The sequence below is a fragment of the Manduca sexta genome, chromosome 24, assembly GCF_014839805.1.
Source record: "Manduca sexta isolate Smith_Timp_Sample1 chromosome 24, JHU_Msex_v1.0, whole genome shotgun sequence".
Classification (NCBI taxonomy): domain Eukaryota; kingdom Metazoa; phylum Arthropoda; class Insecta; order Lepidoptera; family Sphingidae; genus Manduca; species Manduca sexta.
In genome coordinates this window covers 16,194,236-16,211,550 of record NC_051138.1, presented here as the reverse complement: position 1 = coordinate 16,211,550, position 17,315 = coordinate 16,194,236, and the positions used below count along the sequence as shown (strand labels likewise).

General features: G+C 34.8%; 1 protein-coding gene across 1 annotated transcript; it reads right to left on the bottom strand.

Moving 5' to 3' along the window:
* Nucleotides 1-365: 365 nt before the first annotated feature.
* On the bottom strand, nt 366-15,930 carry LOC115444716 (putative cyclin-dependent serine/threonine-protein kinase DDB_G0272797/DDB_G0274007). Its single transcript, XM_030170598.2, has 3 exons — nt 15,804-15,930; nt 2,022-2,292; nt 366-1,076 (listed from the first exon to the last, which is right to left on the bottom strand). Exons 1-3 carry the CDS (start codon nt 15,816-15,818, stop codon nt 388-390), a joined length of 975 nt encoding a protein of 324 aa, XP_030026458.2. The 5' UTR covers nt 15,819-15,930; the 3' UTR covers nt 366-387.
* Nucleotides 15,931-17,315: the final 1,385 nt, after the last annotated feature.

Sequence of the window (17,315 nt, the reverse complement as noted above, 5' to 3'; positions counted from 1 at the left end):
AAATAGTTTGTACAAATAGATTTAAAGCCACGAATATGGGATATAGAAAAACGTATTGACTAGTTCTAAATGTATATAAAATGTTCTATGTTTAACTTGTAAAAAAGGATAAAAATTATATTTCTACATTTTAAATATTTATTTACAATTTTTATTTATTACTTGATTGCATACGCAAGTTAAGTACTAAATAAATAAACACGAGTATAAATCGAATTAATTAAATTAAATAATTCTTGTAAATTTCAAGCATTTTTGTAACTTTTAAATTATGTTTTTACTAAAATACACGATTAACTACTTTAAAATTGACCCAAAGTTACAAATAAACTTGAAATTTTTAAGCTCATATTTAATTTAATCAATTTTCTCAAGAAATACTAAAAATTAACCAGTAAAGTTAATCGTGTAAGATCCAGTGCTGGGGTCGAAGTTCTGGGCAGGGTGACCTCCGAACTGGTTGTAGTTTTGTCCTTGATAGTTTTGGGGTTGGGGTTGGGGCTGTGGCTGGGGTTGGGGTTGGTAGCTCTGAGGTTGGTAATTCTGGGTTTGGGATTGAGAGTAAGGCTGAGGGGTAAACGCCTGGTAAGAGAATTGGGGCTGTTGGTGATACACCTGGCTCTGAGGCCTATTCTCCTGAGGGAACTGTTGAGGACCCTGGCTGAACAAACTGGTCTGCTGTGAGAACAAAGGTCCAGATCTGAACTGAGAAGAAGTCTGAGGCTGGTACTGTTGGAAGTTTTGTTGAGGTTGAGATGGGAATTGGAAGTTGGACTGAGGTTGGTAGTCCTGGAAATTAGTTTGAGTTTGGTACTGGGCTCTTTGCGGCTGAGGTCTAGCCTGGAAGCTGGACTGGTACTGCTGGTATTCTGGTTCTGGTTCAGGCTGAGCTGGCTGGGCTGGTCTGTGGTATTGCCTGACTGCTTGAGCTGGTTGCCTTTGTGCAGCTCTGCCATTGTACTTGGGGTCTTCGTAGATCTTGGGATCCTCTCGGTATTGACCGTCATCTTCCTGACCGTCAGTGAGAGCGTTGGACGGGTCGTGTAGAGTCGGTGGGGGAACTTGGATTCCTGCTCCTATAATTGTAAATAAAATTGTGTGTTAAATAGATTACTTTGACATTTACTTTGGTTATGCCACTGCCTATGCAAAATCTATTTTTGAGAATAAATTTTACTTAAATAACCCTTAGAATTCAGCCTATCTCCATATCAAATCATATCAAAATCATAATAAACATATTTAGAGAAAAGATATCTTTAAACATAGGAAACACTAAATCCTGCTAACATAAGGATAACTCAAATTAACATTTCGGTCGTGAATTGAACCCACCCATGCAATTGTATCATACAGAAACTATGTATTACTGCATACCTCATCGTAAACCTATTATTGATGGATTAATAGCATAACTTACGTGAAATCTGTACTCTACCTGCACTATTATAATTGGAAAAGGAAATTTGTCTGTTTATCTGGTACGGTTTACGGCTTAATCACAAAAAAAACTTGATAACGGACGTAAGCTGGGCCTTTGAGAAATTTTTCTACCTCAAAATCAAGGCTATATGTGAGCAAAACCGAGAACAAAACTAGTAAAGAATAAATCGACATCATTAAAACATTTCTCAACGTCGGAAAACAAGCGAGAAAGATGGAAAATGAAACGTGAAGTAACGCGGCACAGATGTTTGTGGGTTAACGGTAACCGCGGCGAGCGTTGGGCCAACAAATACTATTAGTTTTTATTATATTATATAGGAAATACGACATGGAGATTCAAATAGTTAAAATTATATTAAGAATGCGAAAACTTTTGTGATTGTTAAAAACGCAGAAACCGCAGAACGAATTTGGATTTTGGGTATAGAGTTAAACCATATTCTGGATTTTCATAGAATACTTTAACTTTGAAAACCTGTATGTGAGTTTTATAAGGGGAACAGCTCATGTCGGAGCTACAATGAACTCATAATAGCCTATAATTACATAAGGTAAAGTATAAAAATGTTACAAACCTTCAGGCTCGAATCCTCTTTGACTGCTAGCACCGTACGAGATCTCCCTTAACTTGCCATTCTCGTCTACATAACCGTACTTCCCAGCCACGTCTCCGCTTGGGTACTTCGTCTCGATCTTGAAGGAGCCATCAGCTGCTTCGTATCCGTAGCTGTAGGACCCGTCGTCGTTCTGCCGGTTGATCTGCTTGAGGATCGGCACTGGTGTAGTGGTGGGGCCGTTGTGGCCTTGAGAGGAGATGGCGAGGATGCTCGTCGCGAATATGAGGACCTAAAAGGAGATTTCATTAGCTGTTGTTTTTTTTTACGTACATAGCATCACGCCTTTCCTATTTTTTAGACGTAAGCGAAAATATAATTCCAAAGTCCAAAGTTAAAATGAAAATTATCTTTCTATGATTGATTTAGAAGTTCTTTTAGATTGTAATGAATGTACTACCGCGTCGAAACATGTTATTACTATGAAGGAGAAGCGTCACAAGAAACAACTTCTTCCTCTACCTGACATTTCACCAATAATGATAATTCTCTTGTGATTTCACAAGAGAATTGTGATTCACCGGCCACAATTTTAGACTCAGGGTTAATATAACTGTACCCTACCCAGGTTCTAATCTTGGACAACGCGACAGTGGTCCTACAATACATCTACAATGGCATAAATAGAAATCAAGAAAAGAATTTGCATGGAATATTGAAATCACAAAATATGAAACAAACCGTTTCATAGTTAAAATGAAATAATTATTTCATGAACGCGCAACAGACCGTTTCATTCAGAAAAACGAAATATGAATGAAGGTTGTCCTTGAGTCTAACAAAAGAAAGACGCTGTAACGATAAACAACGTGACGACCTTGATCTTGGCGCGGAAACGGGACGGATCCGTCACGATCATGCTTTTGCTTTTCAGTATTAAGATGTAGTTACTTAAACTAGGAAATATTTAACTGCGTCTTCTATAATGGGGAAGTTCCTTAAGTTTAATTTCGTACATTATATTAGATAAATCGACATCAAAATTGATTGTAAATTATAGCAGTTTTTAATATTTAAAGTATTGTGAGCAAAAGTAGGGGCGTGGTGGGGTTATTGCGCTATCTCTTTCTCACGTAGCGTTATGGCTGTTGACACTTAGTGTCGTCACAGTTTGCTATGATTGTTATTTGACAGCTACCTTTTCCACCAAAATTCAAAGCTTTATAACTTTATTTGCATGGATTTTGAAAATATTTTTTCAGATTTATTTTGGATAATATACAGTTTTGATAAATGTATTTGAAAACAATGCCGTAAAATATCAGTAAATAGTAACAGAACCCAGAACTTTGAATTACAAAGCCTTCATGACCATTGCCAAGCCACGAGTTTAGGTCAATATAGTCTAGGCTCGTCCCCCTTAGATTGTAGATGTAAAGAATGTGATACGTGTGTGTAGATTAAAGCTGTGAAATGGTTCTGAAGATTGAACCGAAACACAAAAATGTTCGCACTTTACATGAGATATATATCGATAATAGGTTGTCAATGCCGGGGACATCTTTGTACCCTACTGTTTGGATGCTTACGGATCGGATACGGATAAATCCTTATGGATTACAGAAAATCCCTCCTCAAATTCCCATTTGCTATATACCTAGATTGATTTTTGATCCGTTTCGTTGACCCTAGTGCCATTTCCGCTAATGAATAATAGGTATGTTTCCCAGAAAGCAATGAATAGGCGTTGGCCGCGGAGAATGTCCGAGCGAGGCCTTGGCGGTGTCGGACGCAAATACCAACTGTATTGACTGGGGTTTACGAAAACTGGGCAGCAGTATCAATATATACGTAAACAAAAAACTAACTAAATTTGTATCCCTTTTAAAGCACAATGCGCGCTCGTAGGAGTGCGATATGGTATAATTAAAGATAATAGAAGTGCAGAATAATAACATTTACGTATAATATGTTATAAATATATCAAATTCGACGGTCGAATTTCGATCACTGGAAGCCCACTAACCTGTACCTACATTTTATAATGCGATCACGCAAACGCTCACGCCTTTTATCCTCGAAGGTACAGGCAGAAACGCAACTAGTGCATCCAGTTTTCGTTGTGTATTCCGTCCCATGATGTGATGGATGGCGAGCCTATCAATATTGGGCGATATTATCTGAACCTTACGAGAAAAACAGCCGATACACAAACTTACAATTTATAATATCTAAGTGACCTTTTAAGACGCACTGAAGGAGCATAAAATATTCTTGGTGTAAAATATATGGACGGAAAAATTAAATAGCCTTTTTTCAACATCTTAGACGCAGTGCACATATATATTTATTGTTCTGAAGTTCTACACTACTAAAGATTAGTTGATTTATCAACTTTGTAAGTGCAATGCGTATAGAGTTTGCCGGCAACAAATTAGCGTCTGCGCGACGCCTAATATGTTTTACAATAATAACTCGTGTATCGACAAGGACAACGTGACGCAAGTTCCGTAATTAGTTTATTAATATTTCGTGATCGCTCCAATTTTGATTGGGTAATAAAGATTTTGTGCGAATAAGTAAGCAATTACTTCACGAGTTATCTGTAAATATTTCAATTGTTACATTTCAACGCGATATTTATCTATTTATTTATTTTTATTTTTTATTCTTCTGATTCAAAAACCAACGCCAGGCACACCTTGCCCGGTATTATAAAGTACAAAATCTGTAACAATAAATCCCCTAGGCACTCGATGCAATCGAATGCTAGATTCAACTTCCAATAATAATGATACTAATAATATCTCACTTCGGACGTTTGTCGCGGCCCTAGGCACACAGTCCAGTGTGTATACCTCATGGTTGCCAATTAACATTGTGGCCAATAAGGTTTCACGAACATTTCCTGGAGTTCTCCCCTCATCCCATTCTAAGAGGTTTCCTTATCCTTCTCCCATACTTCCATTTCCTATATATCCCCTCCCAACTTTCCTCCAGGCCCCTGCAGTCTCTTAGTCGGGGGATTCCAGTATCCCATTTCCAGGTTTACCCCAGTATTGACTGCGTAGTCTGATACACAAAAAAAACTTCCTATAACTACACTAGCTATAATACCCTTCAAAACATTACTCAATTAAGTGCTGCAGAAAAAAAACGATGGTATCTATCAAGATAAGCTCTCGTAAATGTCATACATATTTATTTCCCTCGTTGTATGAACTTATTTGAACGTCTAAAAAGGACTAGTTACATTTATATTGAAAAAACAATCGCATAAGAGGCTTTACATCGTATACATCATTATAAAATATCTTTGCATAATTACTTCCTCCACAGTGTGAACCAGACAAAAAACTATATAACGCATTGAATATTGGAAGGATATCTAGAATTATAATGAAACAAAAGGCTCTTGTACACGAATTTACAATGCTTCATACAATGGACAATTCAATTCTTGTTACAAGCTAACGTGATAAGTTGATTTTTCCGTCTTAAATTTGGCTCGCTTTGAGAAAATATTTCAAATCTCAAAAGACAATTGTTTGCAATAAAAAACACGGTAGCCATCTCCGGAGCATACAAGGCATCCCTAAGATGTCCTCTAGCTTTGAGATAACTTCACGGAACAGGCTTAACATCTACGAATTTTATAAATAAGAACTACGAAGTACCAAGGACCTTCGATCACAATTATCGAACTGCAGAAAGCAAACCCGTAGTTTGTGGTTTCACCGATCATTCATAACCCGTTGCGCTACGGAAACTTTTGAGTATTCAGAAAACAAACTTAACCCTTTTAAATATAGTTTACTTTCAAATTCTATCATTTATCTCTACCTTTAATTTTGATAAACTTGTTCAACACAGAATCGTCATGAATTTAATAATGAAAATTCCCTATATTAATTTACCCCTACAAAGAGTTTGTCATAGGCGAAGTATACCGCCTTGCCATATGTATTTCTGTAATAATAAAGTCATCGTTTTGTCGCACGCTATAACTCTCATGTTTTCTTCGGATTAAAGAAACTTGATTTAATTGCGAATCATGTTACAAACATATCTATTACTATTCTCTTTCTAATATATTTATTATCTATTCCCCCGCATTGGCCATGTCACATATCGTTAAGATATTACATTGGCATTTTTTTGTTTTTAGCCAGAGGCGCTAAATATCATTTATAACCAGAGAAAAATGTATTGTATTTTTTGCACGAACAAAGCACTGAGTTATTGCAATCTGTTTTATATAAATTGTATGATACAAATAAGACCAGAACATGATGTAGCAATTATATGAGACAATTTGACCTTTTGTATTGTGGCTGCAAATATCTGTACTCATTATCTACTACACCAGTTATATATACTATTAAAGGCTGTAAAATTTACAGCATTATACAAAGTTTATAACATTTAGGTCCTTGTAGCTTGATAAATAACAATTAACAACGCAATAAGCTTGGATTTGAACCTCAGTATGGATAATGAAAAAGAAATAAGAAGAGCCCGCGGATTTTTGTTCATAGATTTTCAATAACTGCATGTCTCAAAATGTAGAGGCATAGTTATTCAAAATTTATAGGAAGTCCGTTAACCGTAAGTCTAAAGGCCGTCTCGTAAATTTCGGTTATAATAAAAGTAGAACCTAACTTATATAATTATTAGAAACGTTTATACTATAGCATTTCTACAATGCCTTACTTACTTTTTTTATAAAGACAAAATACCTCACTGAGCACGTTAAATACAATCTAGTCCAAATAAAATGTATCAGCATCACCTTATCGGCTTTACCCTGTATACGGCTACACACACCAATTTCGGATGTAATTCCAATCAAACCAGCTTATGTAGCTACGCACAATAAGCACGTCATTACGAAAGCCTATCAATAACTCATATTCATAGAAGGAATGTTCCAGATTAATACATATTGAAATGTAACAAGTCGGCCTTGCGAATCACGCATAACATAACTTGATAACGAGAAGTACACCTTACGTACACCCTACTAGGGTATACATTCAACCAACATGGGAGTGAAGGAATGCAATGTCATAGCACAAAAAAGGCGCGACATGTCTCAGAAACTGGTTCATTTTCCGGGCGTTCTTAATTTGAAAAAATAAGTTTTTTATTCAAAGAGTTGAAACATTGTTTCTATAAGGCAGAGCCATGCTATAGATAATTTGCTCTATAGCAATAAGAGCCATAGACATACTAGCTTTACGAACCGGGCTAAAGTACCACGTTTGCTATCATTCCCTCCAATGGGACTTCCAGAAAAGGTTCAAATTCCCGACAAACGATTATCGCACGGTTCTTAAGTGTGGGTGTTGCGAGTCAAAAAGTGCCTCATAGTTCCTTATTCCATGAGACTTATTTAGAGTAGGTCAGCAAAATATGTAACAGATGTATTTATTCACAATATAAACTGCCAGTCAAGTTGTAAGGGCCCGTCCTAGTAGTATATTAGCGGTGGCGAGTGGCGACTGGTGAAACCACCACGCCCCCCATTTGCGGCCGTCATGCGTCGCGCATTCCGCTGCTTGCAACACAGTTTGTTATATTGCTTGTTTTTATTGTTGCCTGGATCTAGAGATATTTTTGAGTCTAGTACAAATGAAAGTATTAGTAGTTCGTATATTCTTGTGAAAACGGAACTCTAGTCTTCAAAGCTCAATATCGTTTGAAAACTTTTAACTGCATGCAATTTAGTTTTTAGTTTTAATAAGGTATTTGGGTTATTTTTGTTTGTCACGTTTATCATATACATATAAAAATACTAATAAACAAAGATTGATTAAAACCCAGTGAAAAATCAATAAGTTATAAGTCTTTGAATTTCAGTAGAAGGGGTAAATGTCAAGACACGAGAAAAGGGAGAAATACGCGCAGGTGACGTCATTGGGAATTACGATGCGTGCGAAAGAAAGTGATGACATTATACTAGCACTAATGCACCCACTACTGCACGTTGCAATATTTAAAATATGAATTACTGGCTCATTTTTTAACCAATTTTAATGCAGTTTTCACAGATGGGCTACGTGCCTATAGGATAATGTGTAAAATCAAACTTAGGAAAATACCCTACTATATTTTAACCAGTGATTGAGCTAATTAACCAAGTATATTGTAATTTTCTGTGAAAGCTAGGTTTTTCAAACTCGCCTGAAGGGTTGAGGTCATAAGTGTGTATTTACATTGTATCAAAATACAGCTCAGAACTAAGGACAAAGCAAACACCCTTCGAACTACTAAGAATTCAGTTAGGCTGATATTGATTAACGAAATTTAGACTCTAAAAGGTATTACGCAGAATTTAAATTAAAGATTCTGTAATTAAAAAACAAAGCTCATTCACAAAAAAACTGTTTATCGCAATGTCTGTTAGTATGCGCGAACAGTAATAGTTGATAAGTTGAGGTAACGCCGCGTGCTTGACCTAGTTCGGTTACACAATGCTCTTGCCAAAACACTTAGATCACTGTTTACATTGTACTTTGAGTTTCCGTAACAGATTTTAATTGTAGCAATATTTGCTGGCGAGGTTGTCTGCGTCTAAGTTCTTTTGATAAGGCATTACAAAAGTTATTAATTTCAAGAGGAAGATTCATAAAAATCAGTTTAGTCGTTCCTCAGGTTATATTTTTAATCATAAGATATAAAAACGAATGTTTAAATAAGGTATTATGACAGTTATTAATTGTTAGTGATAGGTCCATTGTTATCGGTTAAGTCGTTCCGAAGATTATCGATAAACGTAAGATAGGTAAAACAATAACAAATGATTAAGTTTTAACTACATATGACTACAAAAAGATATTTTTCAATATCAGAGACACGAACTTTATTTGTTACTACATAGATTGAAATTTCAAGGAACAATAGCTTAGTTTTATTTTAATCATTTTTGTTCTTAGAAAGCTATTGTGTATTAATACTCTATTATGTGACTTTTGCAATGTCACCAAACCAATTAGATCGTAAGTACAACAGTGCATATTCGTGGACACGTGACCTTAGCCAGCATGTGCAGAGGCCGGTTTCAGAGATTGGGTCATTACCGGACACGCTCCGACCACTGGGCATCTGAACAAGTGCGAATAAATCATGTACCCATTCATTTATACTTTGTTTATAAATAACATGTGATTCATAAATCAAATAGGCCGAATATAGACGATGAAATAGGGACAAAACTGGTCTTATGATTATATATATGCATGATCCGTATTATTGTTTAAATATTGAATATTTCCAACAATTTATCCAGATTATATAACCGAATTGTAGAAAAATCTAATTGTATTGACATATTTAATGACTCGCTTTCTATCTTCAAAAAGAAAATATTGAACTCGCTTGTTGAAACCTAAATCTAGTTTTATATTCAGTCTTATATTTAGAATATACTGCACTTATGGTGCAGCCAATTGTTTACTGGTATGTAATAATATGTTCATGCTGTTTCCTCCTGTAATTAAAACTGCACTGCAGCAATTACTTACTGTAATGTTACAAATAGTTATGTAAGGTGTATGTTTTGTTAGCTGTCCAAATTTAAAAAAAAATTGAAAATGATGTTTATTTAGGTAATTAATTTAATTCAACTATTGTTGTCCGTATTTATCTTTACCTTTTTTATTAAGTACATATCCCCTCTGAAATGTTACTAAATGCGAGAGAAATTGGCGCTTTCCCACCAAATTATAAGATAATCTTTAAACTGATGAAAATAATATTAGAATATCATAAATAAGTAAGACCAAATCTACGTGACTTTTCTTGCCACAACGGTGGAAACCAAAATTCTATTTGACCATAGTATTGTAACATAGTTGCAAATTGCAAGAAGTCACTGTTCTAGAACAGTTCTATATCGTAGGGTTTTTTATTTAATATTACTTTTAATAATTATGTTCACACAACGTGGAGTACACAAAATAAATTGCGGTCTATAGTATTATACATATAATGATAAGTGGAGATTCGACGCGGTCCAAAATTGAATGTTTGCCAAACCAATGTCCTAGGTGGATATATGCTCACTGTAACGTATTACTTTCCTTGTAGGCTTGCGATGAATATTGTTCCTTCGACAATAAAAATTAGTTGTAATTGCGACTCAATGATAATAAAAATGATACATACCACGTCTACTGATATGAAGACTCAAGACGGAACCTATTTAGTCCTTAAATCAATTAATTTAGTTTTCGTCGACTGACTCACGCACATATCATTACTATAATTCTAAATAAATATAGGTTTTATCAAATTTGGAGCACAAATAAAGAACGCGTTGCAAAATCCACCACAATGACGACAAAATTGAAATATTAAAATATTTCGTGAAGTAAATTACTTAAATATAATGATATCCGTAATTTTATTGTTTCCGTAATGATCTAATAATTTAAATTATTAACCACAGAATACTGAATTGTAGATACTATTACAATAATAAAAATTTGTAATTTAAAAATATCTTTTAAAACAATTAAAACTTACAACGTGATTATACACCCCACAGGATCCCACCAAGAACATTAAACAGCATGGCGCTGAAATTCACGCGTCACTGGGAATTAAATAAATAGAGGAAAACGAGGAAGTAGTTAACCTAATAGTACCTAAGTGTTCACTGCCGCCCAAAAGAACCATGATACTAAAAATATTATCAATAACTCGCCAGTCTGAACGAAGTAGTTATTTCTTATGTTTACGCGAATGTTAGCCATTACACTTAAATTATTTTTCGGATTTTATCTCGGTTAGCGGTTGCGAGGGGTCCTCCCCGTGACCATGAAGGCTGCAAAATCTTCGAAACGTCGGCAAAAAACTAAAATATGAAAACCGCGATAAAATCCGAAAAATAGTTTAATTCTAAGTAGTTATTGTCGGTTTGAGATACATTACTACTCAAGTTTCATAATTCCTATGCTTAATTACAATACCTACAAAATCCTTCAAACACTTCGACTCGTGTAAATCGCGGATAGATTTAAGTGATTAAATATGGCATTTGCCCTTTTAGGTCAGAAACGTAAAAAACGGCCCAAGTTGTGAATGGCCGAAGAAGTTGCATTCATTAACATTACATTACACGAGTTACGTGCGCGTGAGAACTGCGCGTTTGTAAAACGTATACGATGTAATAAAAATGGTGTAGATTATACAATAGTTTAATAACAGAATTATTAGTCAGTAAACATTTAACTAACATTTCATCATAAACTAGTTCTGCGCGGTCTGACTTGGTATCTTACAATGTCTAATCCTGTTTCAATTACTGAAGAAAGTAGGGATTATGAATCTTAATTATTGAATTCTGATACTATATGTTCTTAATGACTCTCAAGAGGCTGCAAATAACAGTACAGAAAGATACTTTGGTAAAAACAATTTAGATAAGGAATCGATATTGAACTTGACTTTCAACTACTGCACATACATAAACTTATCATTATTATAACAAAATAGGTACAATACGCAACATGAAAATATAAGAGCATGTCATCATTTTTATTAGTACTATATAGGGCAAGATATGGAACAATCATTAGACGCCAAAATTCAATAGATGCTGACGCGATACTAACGCCGATTGTGCTAATTATTTAAATTAAAGCTTGTCACTAGAAGACAGACTCATCGACATCTTTTTAATAAAAAAAAAACTATGATACAAGTAGTAAATTCGTAAGTCTATATTGATCAGTGATCACCAAAGTTACAAAATTACAAATATTTAATATATAATGCTATATTAAGTGAGTATGGTACTTTCTACGGTTATGTTGGCTACCGTGGCGCGGGACGGGGAACGACTAACGCTAGCTAACGAACTCCCGCGCAGCTACTAAACGAATATTCAAGAAAAAATCAAATTCTATCACGAACATATAGCGTGTTCCTACAAGAATATTGAAGGAAGTATAACGTACTAGCTTTTGCCCGCGGCTCCGCCCGCGTTATAAAGTTTTTCAGGCTAAAGTTTTCCGTTATAAAAGTAGAAGTTTCCCGGGAGCCTATGTTCTTCCCAAACAAACTGTCTCCATACCAAATTTCATCATAATACGTTGGGTAGTTTTTGAGTTTAACACGTTCAGACAGACAGATGCACTGGGGGACTTTGTTTTATAATATATTTTTTAGAACTTTTTAAGTGGAACAATCCCGTCATACATCATTGTTGCATAACTTTAACCGTTTACGCAGCGCAGGCAACGGAAGCTCTCAAAACTAATAATTTTCCCCGTTTTTGCAACATGTTTCATTACTGCTTCGCTCCTATTGGTCGTAGCGTGATGATATATAACCTATAGCACTCCAGGAACAAAGGGCTATCCAACACAAAAAGATTTTTTCACTCCTATTGAATATAGCGTGATGATATATAGCCTATAGCACTCCACGAACAAAGGGCTATCCAACGCAAAAAAAATATTTCAGTTTGGACCGGTAGTTCCTGAGATTAGCCATTACTGCTCCGCTCCTATTGGGTATAGCGTGATGATATATAGCTTATAGCGGTCCACAAATAAAGGGCTATCCAACACAAAACGATTTTTTTAGTTGAAACCGGTAGTTCCGTAGATTAGCCATTATTACTCCGCTCCTATCGGTCATAGCGTGATGATATATGATTTTGAGCACTCCACAAACAAAGGACTATTCCACACAAAAAGAATTTTTCAGTTCGAATCGGTAGTTCCTGAGATTAGCCATTACTGCTCCACTCCTATTGAATATAGCGTGATGATATATAGCCTATAGCACTCCACGAACAAAGGGCTATCCAACGCAAAAAAAATATTTCAGTTTGGACCGGTAGTTCCTGAGATTAGCCATTACTGCTCCGCTCCTATTGGGTATAGCGTGATGATATATAGCCTATAGCACTCCACGAACAAAGAGCTATCCAACGCAAAAAGAATTTTTCAGTTTGAATCGGTAGTTCCTAAGATTAGCCATTACTGCTCCGCTCCTATTGCGTATAGCGTGATGATATATAGCCTATAGCACTCCACAAACAAAGGGCTATCCAACGCAAAAAGAATTTTTCAGTTTGCACCGGTATTTCCTGAGATGAGCCATTACTGCTCCGCTCCTATTGGGTATAGCGTGATGATATATAGCCTATAGCACTCCACGAACAAAGGGCTATCCAACACAAAAAGAATTTTTCGGTTTGGACCGGTAGTTCCTGAGATTAGCGCGTTCAAACAAACAAACAAACAAACTCTTCAGCTTTATATAATAGTATAGAAGTATAGATTATGAGCCTTAAATCATATGACGAGCATGCTTCAATTCTCAGCTTTATAAGCTAAAGTTCTGCGTAGCGTTATTTATGTACCGGTGCTCGTGACGCTGGCATGTTAAATCAGGCGAGAGATCTTTTGTCTGCTGTTATTTATTGAATAAAAATCATCGACAATAACTTTATGACGCGTAATTTTTTTTAAATAAAGGTTTTTGATTTACTATCTTTAAACTATTGACTTACTTATTCTGGAATAAAAAACTAGGAAATATGACCGACTGTCTCGACGGTGTGGTTGAATTACGGTACGACTGCAGTGCTGAGGTCTTGGGTTCGATCTCCTTGTCGGGTGAAATGATATTGCGTTTTTCTACTCAGTATCAGACCGGAATTTGAAATTTGTGCCCAACATAACGATGATCCCGCCTCTTATCACAGTATGGGACGGAATGTACACGGCGGAAAATTGGCTGAATCAGTTGCACCTCTACCTACCTCTTTGGGGTTAAAAGGCGTAAGGATGTGAAATATAATCCTTTTTTGAAAATAAACGAGCCACTAATAATTTTGATTATCTACTTATATGACACGGTCAATATTGAGCCGAAAACCGTATAAACCTCAAATTATTATTTGACAATGATTACGTCATCCAGACTCCCAACTCCATAATGCATACCTGCTTTGCTAAATAAACGCGAAGTATCGAAACAACCTCGACTAGTTAGTAGTACTACTAGTAGAAGATTAATGACAGTAATTCACCACGCTAGGGATATTTTAGCTGGTTTAAACTGTAAAAGTTATGTAAAATGTAATTTAATTATTAGCAAGATAAATTACATTACGACTGATAGGAAGACCACGTGACAAAAACTGTAACAATACCACTAAAAAAAATAACTCATATTCAGCGGACGTCTGAGATACTCTTTTGATACGTATGAATCTCCAGATTTACTGGTTATATTTTACAGCGAACCAGAGCGTAATAGTACTAGCATATTATATCTATCAGAAGTGGATAGTTACTCTATCTATTCTTAAGAGGTTCCACTTAACATTAGTGATTTAAATAAAATGCTATAACGCATTGCTTTTTCCGACTACTATTACAAAATGAAGAAAAAATTGGCTAATAACACTTAAATCCACTTCATTATAATATTATGTATTTGAATTCAAGTTTGTATTCGTTGATCACTGGTAGATAATTCCACTACTGCATTAGAAAACATAGGACCTAATCAGCGAACATAATCTATGCAATAGGATGCTATTAAGACATACATTAAGCAAATTAAGTCACTTCTTTGAACTACAAACATTTTAATTAGACATGATAGATTTATAGCTATTGCTGTTTAAAATAGAGCTTCTGAAATACCACAACCAAATATGGACACTTATGAAATTATTTAGAATAAATTTAGAATAGCAAAATAAAAGCATGCCGGTTATATTATAATTTTATAATATTTATGATTGTATGAAATATTTATGAAAAATATGAAATATTAGTTCACATTAATTATCTATTTGTGTCGTTTTGTCTTTATGTAGTCAGTAAAAAGGAACACTTTCCAAATTAAGATTTGGATCCACGAGACCAGCGTCTACGACTAAGGCCTCCACTTCTTAATACTTGGTAGAGGAGGTCTATGACCGTCAGTAAGACAAAATGATAATATAGGGCTAAATTTCAGAATAAAAAAATAACAAAAAACACACTTTCCTGTTCTATTTATATCTTTTACAAACACTTTTCCAAAACACACACACCACGTCTTTAAAATATGTAAAAAATTACGATTCTAGGAACACTAACGATTACAAATTACTTGAAACAGGCTGTAATAAACTATCCATTAAAATACAGAGCCGATAGTGAGACATATTTATCTAGGCTGATGAAATAACGGTAAGAATTCATAAATTATGCTATGCCTATTTTCCTTTGTTTACAAGAAACTTGTTTTATGGTTGTCATATTACATAGTCGTTAGAACGGAGTCCCTTTAACAAAGTCGTTTATCATTTGAATATTATCTTTCGATGCACTTATAAACGAAAAGTGACACTTCGTTATGAAACTTATTCTTCTTCTTCTTTTTTTTTTATTAGAAAGCAAATACGTTTTTACTGTTATACGGATAATTATTTTAATAGTTACGAGGAAAAACCATTTGAAGGTTAAACGCATTCCATTCCCTTTATTTTTTTTTACTTCATTCGGAACGTATGTAAAATTGGAAAATATATATATTTTGTGTTTAAAAATACTATTACGATTGTAAAACTTTTGATTATGGATATAAGTCGTTCATTATTTTGTGCGGAATTGAGATAGTTATTATCAATTAATTAATTAAAAAATACTTTTAAATCACACTGGTGAATAATTATTATATCAAAAATAACTCTTTAATATGGAATAATTTTTATTTATTCCAAATTGAAATCCAAATATTTATTTGTTTACAAACAATAATAAAAGATAAATTTAAAACACTAACCTTAAAAGCAAACATGGCTGCCGGTAAAAGCGCGCGTTTTCCTAGACTTGTGTCAAATTTTCCCGCGCTGTGCGGAGTATGGCGGCCGTTCACAACACGTCTGAGTGCCAGCCGACCTCCACTTGTATTTATAACGTCGTCATTTAAATTACAACAGAGGTTTGTTTAATATTATTATGCTACTCGGAGCCCTAGCGCGGTTTTGTAACTTACACCCCCGCCGCTGCCATGTCGATGGCTAGGCTGTTTAAATTAGCTTCCATGTACACGCCTTTTTTTTTAACATGGAAATTTAAGGAATTTCTTTATAGGTTTTATACCATATGTTTACAAGCAATAACTACCAAATTTTATTAAAGTTACTGTGACGGAATTTAACTGGTTAAACTTATGCTACGTTATTCATTTAAAGAATTATAAGTTGATATCTAGTATTACCTACTAAAGACTTATAAGCTTTTTAGGGTTTTAATTCTCTCACCTTAAAGTATATATAGCGTAACGAAAAAGTCTCAGTATAATTATAAATTATAGCATGGAAATAAGAAACAAAATATTAATATATATGTAACAGGACAAATACCGTATGTTAACAACATATTTTATGGAAAGTGTAGATAAGTTCTAAAACTAGACAGATCCATCATCAAGTCATGTACTTCTGTACAGCTTATATAGCATTAACGACTTTTTTAAATTTTACGAGCTTTTCTCGAGGCTACGTACGCTAACGTCTTTGGTTCTAATAAAGCATTTAAATAAAAATGTCATAAGTTGATGGCGTTGCTATAAATGTTCGGTAAGTATTTTGATTAGCGAACTTAGATTCGTTTTAATAGTTCTTGATAACTCCCTTTAACTTAACCTCTATAATAGCAATGTAAATGACCGTACATTACTGCTACCAAACACAAAAAAAAATATATTAAAACCGGACTAAAGCCTTCCGTAAACAAAGAAATGCCCATCAGTAAAGGAACGAACAATAAGAGCAATCAGACGTCGCCTACGAGCATTCCAGATGTATCTGGCAAGGCTAAGAATGACCGGTTATGTGTGAAGAGCTTGCCTAGTTTCTGCATTGTCATCACGAAATATTCTGCATAAACAGATCACGAGCTTAAACGTATGCACATAAAAATGATACAAACTGCGCATTCATGCATATTTTAATTATTCTGTTGGCAATCACAAAAAGCTACATTTTTAATTACTGAATGAGGAGATCAGCAAGCCGCTCGCCTGATAAATCATACTTCCGCCCATAAATAATAGTAATGTTATCCTTTAAATTACAGAGCTTAGTGCAACACCTAAGTTCATCGCGTAAACATCCTTATAAAACCCAGTACATAAAAGTAGAGGCAATGTGATTGAAGGACGCCTCTTATCAGCCGACAATAATTTTGAACTAAATAAGATGAAATAAATGGCCAGGATTAAAGACACTTGTATCAGTGTTAGGTGGCTATATTCGTGAATTATATTATTAATATTAAATAGTATTCGGCT

Excerpts from the sequence above, each read along its gene's own strand:
- LOC115444716 (XM_030170598.2), bottom strand. Across the intron at positions 1,077-2,021 it reads AAGAGGATTCGAGCCTGAAG|GAGCAGGAATCCAAGTTCCC; the intron begins GTTTGTAACATT and ends TTACAATTATAG.